Source organism: Diadema antillarum, unplaced genomic scaffold (genome assembly GCF_040938485.1).
Source record: "Diadema antillarum isolate AM-2024a unplaced genomic scaffold, OU_Dant_1.0 seq00000682_RagTag, whole genome shotgun sequence".
Classification (NCBI taxonomy): Eukaryota; Metazoa; Echinodermata; class Echinoidea; order Diadematoida; family Diadematidae; genus Diadema; species Diadema antillarum.
In genome coordinates, this window is record NW_027271587.1 from 3,075,001 (window position 1) to 3,087,715 (window position 12,715).

A 12,715-nucleotide genomic window follows, 5' to 3' on the forward strand; every position below is an offset into this window, starting at 1 on the left:
TAGTCCCTTCTGTGTAATCTAAGCTGTTCCTCTATAGGTGTTTGAATAAGCCAGTCCGTAATTAGCTTATGTGCACATTTGGACAATGACCTCTCTTTTTCTCTCACTTGATTAGGCGCTTCACTCCTCCCCAAAGAGACAATGCTTAATCTTGCCTAACGTAACAATTTATGAATTTTATGTTCAAACACACAGAATGAACCTGTGTAGACCAGGGGCCAGTTGCATAAAACTTTTTTTTTTTTAATCTGAGAAAAGCTCTAGTAAGAAATAGAAACTCAAGTCAGTATATGACCCTGCCATTGATTTTAACGTAAGAAAAGACTCTGTTTAAAGTAACATGAGTTTTCTCAGATGAAAAGTTTGATGCAACAGGCTCCTGGTGACTAGAAATTCAATTTTAACTTGCGAGCATCTTTTCATTTTATGCATTAAATGCATCAACAAACCTTTTCTATTTTGACAAGTACTATCAAGGCTTTAATGAACACTTTCTTGCTGTGAGGTAGACGTGCTGGCAAGCAGCGTTTAAGAGGATTATGTCATGAATAATCACTACGTCACAGATGCTTATCAAAAGGACTTAAAAGAAACCAACATGCCTGTTATCACAAATGACTTTTTTTCTGTTAATGCGCACAGTGGAACTACAGACTGGCTAATTGCCCTTACTCCGGCATTGACAGGCGTCTAATTAATGATCGCTTGGTAAACACATTGTGTCTGATGATGTACGCGGTAGGCAGGTTTAGATTCGAATGCATGGTGCATAATATTTAAAGAGTCTGGAGCGTTACACAGCGTGCTTTCTGGCAATCTGATTTGAATGATAATAATGAATACTGAATTCTTGAATTCGAAATTGAAAATGACTGAAATTTTCCTTCGAATGACTAATTGCTTCATCGAGCTCTTCTGATTTGTGCGTATGAATGACTCCTTTATCAAATTGAAGGTATACTAAATTCTTGAATTCGAAATTGAAAATGACAGAAGATTGACTTTGAAGGAGTTGCTTCCTCGAGCTCATCGAATTTCTGCATAATGAACGACTCATTTATCAAATTAAAGGTATTACTTATGACAATGACCAGAACTCAATTCAATTTAGTTCATTTTACTCTTTTCCATCCAAACAAAATGGTAGAAAACAGACAGTTGAAATGGAAGACATTGTCTCTGATGTGTTCACGGTACCTTTTGGTGTCCCACAGGGGTCACGTTTAGGTCCCCTACTGTTTACACTGTACACAAGTAGACTCCTCACAAATATTGAAAAGGAGTTTCCTGCTATCACTTGTCACTGTTATGCAGATGACACACAAATATATTTGTCATGCCGCCCTAACACACCAAACGAAGACTACTGCATAACTGTGTTAGAATCATGTATTGAGTACATTAGAACCTGGACATTACAAAACAAAATGATGTTAAATGATAAGAAAACGGAATTGTTAGTCATTGGCACTCCACGGCAAGTCTCTAAATTTGAATCAAATGGTATATCACTCGCTGATACTGTTATAAAACCATCCAATAATGTGAGAAACTTGGGGGTGTTTTTTGATACCCATTTGAATATGGAATCTCAGGTTACTAGTGTATGTAAATCAGCATATTATATGATATATAATTTGAGACGCATCCGTAAATATTTCGATCAGGAAAGCATGAAGACGATTGTCCACGCATGTGTTACAAGCAAATTAGATTATTGTAACAGTCTGTTATACGGATTACCGGATTCACAGATAGTTAAGTTGCAGCGGGTTCAAAACACGTGTGCAAGATTGCTTTGTAATCTCCCAAGATTTGCTCATGTTACACCACTTCTAAAGGAATTGCACTGGCTGCCCATTCGCCAAAGAATTGATTTCAAGATATTGATGCTGGTTTATAAAGCTCTGAATGGTCAGGCCCCTGGTTATATCAGTGAATTATTGAACTTTAAATCTCAGACTCATCACAGTAGCCATAATCTCCGCAGTACAAATGATAGATTGACATTGCAGATACCCCAAATCAAAACAAAAGTTACCTTAGGTGACCGATCATTTTCTTGTGCAGCCCCTAGGTTGTGGAATAGATTACCATTAGACATTCGGAAATGTCAGACTTTAAATAATTTTAAATTAGAAGTGAAAACTTTTTTGTTTTAGCATGGGCTTATTTCTTTTTGTACTTCCCATGCAGCATTGTGCAACATAGGAACTTAAGAGCTCTTGAAGCGCAGTAGAATATATAGACATAGTTTCTGCGCTTAATAAATGATTTATTATTGTTAACACATAGTACGCAGTATATATTCAACAAATCATATTTTTCTAACAATATTTGTAAGTAGATTCTAAGTCACAAAGTATAATACAAAATAAGTAAAAAGACAGAAAGACACGATACACAATAAGCACAGTGCACAGTGTATTCTTCCAAACTAATACATCAATGTCATTTGACAGACATTTTTGTTGACATGAGTATAGATTGAGGTTGTGAAAGGATAGCAATAAAATCGCATAAAATATAGTGACCATGAATGTTCATCCAAGAATCGGTTTCAGCTACTTCACAATGCATTGTTGCATATGCCAAATCTTACCAAGGGTCATACCGCAATAAGATGTATGGTCACCATGTCCGGATACTTTTCCATCTTTTCTAATACTTTCAAAAGTGCTTGACATCGGTTTCTAATTAGTTTCTTGTCACGCACACCCTTGAAGTTCTCATCGCAGGTCTCAACACGTACACAATTATTGTTGTCTATCCATCTGTTTACACTGTTCTCTGACATTCCTCATGCGGGAGGTCAAGACTGTGCGATCGTCCTTCTATAACGAGAATGAATGATTCCATGGACATAACACACAGTACACCATCTACTAGTGAAAGCAGGGGGCAATATGAGGATAAACCCTTACAGGCACTGAGGTAAGATTCCTTTGAGAAGTACAACTCGCTTCAAGAAATGTATTTTGAAGTGTGTTCCAATTTTCCTATACCACACTGGGTTTTTGACTGTAGACGTTCGTATAGATAATTGTCGTTACACACCTTGTAATGTAGCTTCTAATGTCTGAAATTCAAGGTGTGAGATGATTTATTGCTGCAAAAAATGACTATAAACGTTGGTGTGTGCCCATGTGTGCCCATGTCGGCCAGATTTTAAGGAAACTTAATTCCTCGTTGGCTGCTTCCCTTCAGCTTTATGTATTCCAAAGTTATGTTTTTTTCTCTGTGTCTGTCATGATTGCTCATCATTGTCTTTCTCTGTTGTTTTTATGCTGAATAAATAAATTCAATTCAATTCAATTCAATTAAAAAACAACAACATCAACAACATTCAATCATCAGAAAACTTGAATCATCTGTCTTTAATGTGGCGAAATCCTCACGGGGCTAGAAAAAAAAAACTGCCTCTTTGAATTTAATGCGTCAATTACTTAATCAAGTCAAACGAATCACACGGAAGTAATAACAGACCTTGCGTTCGAATCATAATTCGGGCCTAATTTCGTCTAAAGGTTTAGACATCAGATAAGTGCTAAACGTATCAATTTGGCGAAAGAATTGACGTAACCATTCCAGAATATAATAATCTATACGATAATGACAATGATATCAATGATAACGATATCGACGATGACAATGATGACATGATAAATACAATAACAGTAACACATGCAATAATCAATTTAATGTAGGCTAGCCTACATGATTAGAAGTAGAGGAGAAGGAAACAAGGTGTTCTTACTACAGTCTTGCAAAATCCCGGGTATTCAGAAGTGGGTTAAAAAGAGTGCATGGACGGTAAAACATCTTGCCCATTAATATACCCTTCGGGTAACTTTAGAACCTCCCTCCCCCAATACATACTCTCCATAGCCTTATCCGATAGAGTATTCACAATGGTGTTGGTTCTACCATCACTTCTCTCTTAACTCTATTCGACTTTCTTGATGTGAGCTATGCACAACAAACTATTATCTTGTGTACTTTATTCCCAGTTTGGTTATCCTGGGTGAATTTCCTTACCGAAGAGCCATGGTATTATTGTGCTGGTCTTGAAATGAATTTACTTTTTCTAAAGATGATATTTCTTGACATAGAGATTGATAATCGTTATAAACGATAAACAAAAACAACCTGACTCTTTCGTTAGCACTTAAATGGCAAAGGAGGCAACTTCAGATGAAAACGGCTGAAAACCAAGTTAATATTCACTTAAAGACGAAGCGGTCATATTAGCAATCTTAACAAGCAAATACACGAGATACTCTTGCATTATACATCAAAAGAAATGTAAATTACTGTATGCATGGTGATACTCTGGTTATCAACAAAGTCACCAACAAACAGTGAAAGACATGATTTTCATACCTCTTTCTGTATAATTCTGATACCTTATTCACATCTTATTACATTCAGTATCTCTTCATAACAACTCAACCAAGAACTACTGAACATTGCAGAAAGAGATGTCACAAATTATAGTTAATGTTTCTATTAAACGTACAATAATATGTTACAATCTACCACTTTTTTTTACACCATAAGAAACAACAAAGAATTTATATTGTTCTTCTAATATTCTATTTACATTTTGTTGGTACAGTACTGTATATACAACGTAGAGCGCCCTCCTAAAATCTATTTCCTCTACTCATTTTCAAATACAAATAGTATGACATGCGGTTGTTTCTTTAGTTAACCTCAGTCAATCAAAATATTTTTTTTTCAAATTGCTGACAGATAAATTGCACCCTTTTAGTAAACTCTCTATAATATCAAGCACAAACTAGTTATATCATTTGTTATCTCTTGTCAGAGGCAGTGTGTGCCTTTATGCTATAGTATCTAAAAGCATGCTGAAACTATCGTCGAATATAATCATCGATCAAGCGCACAACTTCCTCTATATTCCAATTCATACGATAATCCTCATTTTTAGAGATAAGTTTTTTTTTTTTCGAAACAGCCCTTTTGCCCACATTACTATGAATTATACTCTACACCTACTAAAGTAGTAAACTAAATGTGCAAAACGTTCTTTTCTTTCTTTGCCATTAATATTAATACTTTTTTAATTAGATATATTGAGAAGTGCGATCTATCATGTGGTTTGTTTTCGTTTAATGCCCCTATTTTTCCCCAGAATGTGATCTATTCTTGTTCCTAGTCTTTCTTTTGAAACATTTGTGTTTTTTTTTATTCATGGTCTTTTCACTTTCATACGAATCTCTGCTTTCATTGCTGAAATTTAGAATGCTTAAAAGAAGAATCGAATAATTTTCACGAACATTTCCCCTATTAAATGTAAGTGTTGATGTTTAATCATCTTGATAGGCAGGTGACTGGGGTATTGAGTATCTTTTATTTTCGCTGCAATCAATGATTCTGTAAGAAATCTCCTTTGACACTTATGATTTCATCTCTTGTTATCTTGTATCTTTTGTTGGTTCGGTAATGCACACAACGCTATACGATTGTGGGCTATCACGGTGCAGTGGTCGCCGTGAGTTGTTGATGACATTTAAGAGGTAGCAATAATTAATTTGTTTTAAATGAGCATGCTAGACTAAGTTACATACATGCACATCCGTGTTTGATATATTGGCTTTAAAAGTGTCAAGGTTCGGGGCGATGTCCTCACACAATCTTGGAGTAAAATCCATTCAGGGCTAACAAGAGTAGGGGGAGAATTTCAGTCAGTCTTTAATTGCTGAATTTTGATTTCTCATGTGGCAGAGAACTAACCATGTAGGCGGCGAGTGTTAATAGCGATTGATTATGTGAAAATTTGTCTGCCCGACATATTGTGTGGGATCAGTCCCTGGGTTTTTTTTCTTTCTTTGTAGATCATTATGAACCTAGCTCTTGTGCGGCGATCTATACAAGAGGCTCCCATGCATCCTATAGCTTTTGTACCAAGGACAAACTAAAATCTCTCTGTTGTAATTTCCGGTTACTAACTATACAGGTCTTTTCTTCATTTTTGTTGTTTCAATTGAAAATGTATAATCATGTCTTTTAATGTGGGTCCCAAACAGTGCTACAGTATAAGAGTCTTGGGTACACCAATATTTTGTTAATGATTGAATTTACCTTAGTGGGACAACAGAGGATACTTTGTTTTTCTTAAAGGCATTATTTACCATTTGCAGATGAAACAAAAACCCAGCTTTAGTGCTTCAAAATAGTTCCGAATTGCAAGTTAGGGATAGAAACAGGAGATGCAATAATGTTAATCATTGTAATCAATGTTAAGTATAGTTAAATATACAAAATGTCTGTGAAAAATAGTTATAATAAAATTGTTTCTGGACTAAAAGTCTACAGTTAAAGTTTAGTGAAAAAAAGTGATAATGAGATCTTCTTATTTTTTAGGCTTGGTTGTAAACTATTTGTATGGTATTTTATACGATGTTTTGTGATACAACTGACCTACACATTACTATGTATCAAATGCAATAGCTCGAACAGTTTTTTTAAGTCACTGCTCCCAGTCGGAAACATTAAACCTTTAAGAACAGGCATACTGTTTGCTTTGTTACATATCTTCTGCATAACTATAATGACGGAACCAGGTGAAATCTTTGGATTTTTCAACTGCCAAATATGGATGGTGTTCCACTTAATAGTCTATTAAGTGGAACACCATCCATATTTTGTTGTTTAATACGGTGTAGCCTATGCTTGACCATTGATCTATTACTTTTCTTAAAAAGAGGAGATACGTTTAATGGACTAAAGAATTTGTTCAAAATACACGTATTGTAATTTTCCCCTCCACAAACTATTCCATCATCGAACGCACTTTACTCACAAGAATAATCATATTTATCTAAAATCAGTTTGTGTTTATTTGTTTTGTTTGTTTTGTTTTATTTTGCTTTGTTTAGCTCAATATCTTCTACTACACTAATTGTAGAAGATGTCAATGGTTATCTAGGACTACTATTTCTCTTTAACTTCTTAATTTCTCTTCTGACTTTCTCCTTCGGAATCGAACTACAGAACATATTATTTCCTCTTTTTTTTATCCTATTATCATTCATCCCTTTCAGAAGCTCTTTTTATAGCCATATGGGAAACAGTCAAGCTTTGTGCTTATTCTTGGCAATTATTTTTCTGTATGCAAATTAACATGTAACTCATATAATCATATTACAGATGTATATTTGGGTGCACGTCACGAGACCGACACCCACGAGTCATACAGCCCACAAGTTATTCAGCTCACAAGTCATACAGCCCACGAGTCATACAACTCACAAGTCATACAGCCCTCCAGTTATACAGCCCACGAGTTCGACACTGAGTAAATAAAGCCCATGAGTTCGACATCAAGTAAAATAAGCCCAGGAGTTATACGGCTCACGAGACCGACACTACGCACAAAAGGCTCACGAGACCGACAGTAAGCAAACAAAGCCCACGAGACCGACACTACACTTAAAAGGTCCACGAGACCGACGCTACGCATACAAGGCTCACGAGACAGACATTACGCAAAAGAGGTTCACGAGACCGACACTAAGCAAAGAAGGCCCACGAGACGCACGAGACCGACAGGATGAACAGCGCCACCTATAGACCAATAAATTGTATAGGGTGTCCTGATAATAGCATAGGAAGATATGAGAGATGGAAAAGAAGAGTTGCCATCTCCGGCAGGGTGTAACCCCATCAGTTGCCCCCCCCCCCCCCCCCTGAAATGATCAGGATCTTTAATTGTGTTTGCATGGGTGTCTGTTTGTGAAAAAAATGAACAAAGTACAGTAAAAGTGTGTAACAGATCTTTCCACAGTAAACCTGCGAGGGTGTTGAATTAGTATTAATTAGAAATAAAAAATAACGTAATCATCTATTAAGGTAGCGTAAGGGATTTGGAAAAAATTAGATGCATCCATGAAAACAGCTATTGTATTTCACGAAAAAATGTACTGTTTGGAGGAGAATAACACAAGCCACAAATTGAGGTGAATCCCTGCGATATAAAACGTTTTAATCAGTAGCATTACATTACAGTTACAGAGAAAATTACAAATAGATCTTACTGCAAAACTTCCAAGCAGGAGGGTAGAAAATCTAAAATAGAATAAGTAACTAGTGAATCGGGAAAGAAAAGAGGTGAAAATTATATCCTGTCCATCTTCTAGCTAAAAACTGGGAAAGCCTATTAAAATAGCACGATGGCATTATCAAAGCTCTAAAATTAATCCGTACATCGTTCTTGCCCTCTTTTTAATTCATTTGTGGGGGTTTTTTTTGTCTCTTTTTTTTTTTTTTGGGGGGGGGGGAGATGAAGAATACCAATTCTTCTATTTTTTTTTTGGGGGGGGGGCATGAAGAATACAATTCTATTTTTCTACTTGATAACAATGTCGCTCCCTGACACACTTGCCCCCCCCCCCCCCCAAGTATGTAGAAATACATGTTTGATGTCGTTCATTAAAATTTACAAATTACAACCGCCAGTATGTTAGTTTCCGTTCATGGAACACCCTGTACAGGTGATTGACATGTAGATGGGGCTGTTTATCCTGTCGGTCTCGTGGGCCTCCTTTGCCTACTGTCGGTCTCGTGAGCTTTCTTTGCTTAGTGTCGGTCTTGTGAGCCTTTTTAGCTTAGTGTCGGTCTCGTGGGCTATGTTTGCTTAGTGTCGGTCTCATGAGCCTTTTGTGCGTAGTGTCGAACTCATGGGCTGTATGACTCCTGAGCCGTATAACTCGTGGGCTGTATGACTCATGGACCTATTATTGATGTCGGTCTCGTGGGATGCCCCCGTATAGGGGATGATTATTGTTGAATATAGTCATATTACAGTTACATATTGTACAATATCAATGATATTGCAGAAAATTGATGTACTTTTAAAAAGAATTGCATATACAGAGAATAAATCAAATTAAATCAGATAATCCAACAAACAAGAAATCTGCAGTGAGATTTACATGATTTAAATTATGCCATGCCTACATTGTTACTTTTATCATTTGATTATAATCCCTCTCTCACAGTTTATCCGTGATCCTCCTTTGTGCGCTGTCCTTCAATTTGATGACAATCATCGTCATACTGCGCACGCGCAGTCTGAGACAAAACTTGCACAATCTGCTGATGTTAAATCTCGCTGTGGCGGATCTGGGCGTGGCCCTGGCTAGCATGACATTCTCCATGGCGTCCATCTTCGATGAAGGAAGATTCTTACTCTCACACAGGACGATATGCAAGGTAATGGGATTGAAATCCATATTCCCTTTTAAACCTTTCCTAAAGCGTAAGATGAAAATGTGGTGACAATCAAGTGTGCCTACTCGTGCTTTATACATAGGGGGAAAAAACAAACGTTTGGGCAATGGGGTAGAGGTTTGAGAGTATTTCTCCACACATTATTTTTTTTAACGTACTGATGAGACTATAGAATTGCCATCGCGAGATCACAAACACGTTTTGCATAGTTTGCGCCAAAAATCGTCTCAATTACTTGTGATTGCGCAAATATATCAGCTTCCCAACAGACCGACAGACTACGCTGACTCCGTTTGATAGGGATATAACAAACGCCTTGTTTGGGAATTCTGAGGTTTGGACGGGGAAACAACAAGATACCATAGCATATCCTTCAATCTCCTATCATTGATTTGTAAACTTTCTTTTCAGAGGACATCATTTACATGCAGTAATACCTTGTTGATTAGGATAACCTCCTCATCATTATGCTTCATGATAAGCATCATAAATAATTTGCTTTTCTAGCTTACTAGATTATTTCAAAAGTGATGCCTAAACTTCAGAACAACACATCCATACAAGTAAAGTCATGTTGACGTAGTTCAAAAGACAAAACGTTATTTCGAGGATATTTTCATTTTCCCCTATACAGGTTAATGGTTTTTTCTCTACTTGGTTTTCATTCACCAATCTTCCACTGATATTGTCTATCGCATTTGATCGATTCCTCATCATCGTCTGCTCACCGCATCGCACCCCGCCAAAAGGACTTCGTATTGGTCTCTTAATTGTCATGTCGTGGACGATGAGTTTCATCTTCACTCTCACAGTAGCAACTGGCTGGCTGAGCGAGTTCAGATACAACGTGCACACTAAGCATTGCTCACCCGTCTGGAGTTACAAGAAATTCCTTATTGGCAGCATAGTAATAAACTACGGCATAATTGTTCCCGCACTGGTCTTCTTCTATGCTGTTATATCTTGGCACTTGTGGAGAGAGGGACGGCGTCTGAAGACTTATGAGATTTCCAAATCATCTTTCGTGCTAACAGCCAGCAGTACTTTGGACAGGATTGGAACTCTTGACGAAAAGCGGTCGAGCAGTCAGGTAACTTTATAAGAACTGCCATCCATTGGGCTATCCTCGACATTCTGTGCAAGCTAGTTGCCCAATGTAACACAATATAGAAAATGTTTCAGTCACCTTAACCATGTTAACTCATCAGCCATCTAAAGGCTAGTGCCATCACTTCAAACAAAAATGAATATAGTAGAGCATTTAATGCCATTGGTAATAATCAGATTCAAGTGTCGAAATAATTTTGACTGTTTGCTAGTTGTGATGAATGTGTACGAACGTAAGGAATAATTTTTAGTAATTTCGTCGCATCGTCATGTTCACTCTCTAGTCTTCTGTGTACATACACACTATAGGGGGTTAAGTGGTGAATGTCATGAATATCATAGTCAGTGTACTAAACGAACTCTCTTTTTTATGACTGCACGAGGCCGGCGCTGCAGGTATATCATTTCATACTACACTTGTACTGTATTTTAGATAATCCGTTTCGCCTCCAAAAACCTCGGTCAAGTAAGCAGACAGTCAAACGCATCCTTTCCCCAAGTCCAGGCACTCTCTTTCCTCCACCTCCTCCTCCTTCTTCCTCTTCATCATCATCTTCTTCTTCTTCTTCATCATCATCATCTCCTTCTTCGTCTTCTTCTTCTTTTTCGTCGTCTTTTTTTGTAAGTTTATCTCAATCAATTACGATCAAGTTGTAGTGGGTCGAATATATCGTAAGTACTTATAGCGACAACAACATCATCTGCCAAGTCTTTTGACACATGTTAAAAGTCGTGCACCTGTGTCTGTTCGTATCCCACACTCCCTTGATCAGACGGAGACGGCAGCGCCTGCGTCCAGAGATGATCCATCCGTCGACAGCGTTGAGGCAGATGACCATAGCAACAAGGAGGACGATGTTCCTATGCCACCTGTCTCTGCAAAACGGAAGGCAGCCTGGAGGACCCGACGTCGCCGACACCTACAGGCTCACAGTCGAGTGGCAAGAGTAGGTGAGGACGAATAGGCTAGGAGGATGAGCGTATCTTGGATTATTGAAGAAATGGGGTATACTATCCTTTTGTGTATTTTTGTCACTTCAGTTCTAACCATAGCTTTTCAAGTTATAACAATGAAATACATTGTAAACGTTTTGATGTCACGAATCTTGGATAGACCACATTGGATAGACCTTTTAACCATCGAAAATCACATTCTTTTGTTTAGATAAGTGCCATTTTCTTAAATAAAACCTTCATGTGACATTGTTTAAACAACATTTTGAAAAATTAGCGTCTGACCCAAGGCACCAAGCAGAGTGCTCAGTTGTTTTGTTTGTTTTCTAGACCCTCCTGGGGTCGACAGCGACTTTCTTAGTTGACAAACACGGTCTATTTTGACCGAAATTGGATATATTTCTCAATCTGCATTTTGGGGCCTTTAAAGTATTCGTATACGGTCAGAGTTCTTATTTTCGGTTTGTATGTTGTCATCCGTGTAGGGGCTGTACTCGTCTTCATTAATATCTTATGCTGGACGCCATACCTACTGTTCCATTCAAACTTCATCCGGGTCAGCAAAGGTCACTGGTTTGGCGTGTTCACCATGTGGCTGGCATACTGCAACACTGTTCTGGACCCCTTGGTGTACTCCTGCATGAATCGACGCGTGCGCGTCGAGCTATGGAAGTTGGCGCGCCGTGTGCGATGCTGTAGGCATAGAAGAAGTGTTACATTTAATGTACCAAACTGATGGCTCGTGCAATGACGTTCGGGAAACTACTATTAGGACTACAGTATGTGTGTTTGTATATCGCAAATTATTCTTTCGTGACGAAGACGTTCTGGTTCATTGCTGAAATGAATTCTTAAAATACGCGTGTCTGCTTCTATGACGCAAATCACTGTATGAAGCGTTTGATCCAAAACGAGCTACCTCCATTTTTGTTAATTTGAGATATCTAACACTATAGTTGCTTAAAAACAAACAAAATAACGGGAAATATGGGATACTCTTGATCATAACTTAAAGAATATTTCTTCCCATATAACAAGTGAGGTATTACTGGATAAATTGCATTTAGATGTCGTATCGGGCTTATGATGGACTTGCTTCAAAATGATTACAAATGACACTCAACCCGTTTTGCCATTGAACTTTTCGGAAAGGAGAGAAAAGGCAATAAAATGCAATCGCCAATGAACACTATTAGAATATTATGAATATCGGTACCTGTAAATCACTCATATCAAAAATTAACAGTTGGTCGCACTGCATGATGATTTTAGGGAGGAATTTCTCTGTTCACCGGCTACACATTGATATTGTTTGACCAACAAGAGGACTCCGAAGTATTATATATATATATATATATATATATATATATATGTGTGTGTGTGTGTGTGTGTGTGT

The 12,715-nt window shown here is 37.6% G+C and overlaps 1 protein-coding gene across 1 annotated transcript; it reads left to right on the forward strand.

Moving 5' to 3' along the window:
• Positions 1 to 2,805: 2,805 nt before the first annotated feature.
• On the forward strand, positions 2,806 to 12,055 carry LOC139737120 (rhodopsin-like). The gene is made up of 5 exons (XM_071647799.1): positions 2,806 to 2,934; positions 9,027 to 9,240; positions 9,893 to 10,348; positions 11,139 to 11,316; positions 11,805 to 12,055. Exons 1-5 carry the CDS (start codon positions 2,846 to 2,848, stop codon positions 12,053 to 12,055), a joined length of 1,188 nt encoding a protein of 395 aa, XP_071503900.1. The 5' UTR covers positions 2,806 to 2,845.
• The last annotated feature ends 660 nt before the right edge of the window (positions 12,056 to 12,715 follow it).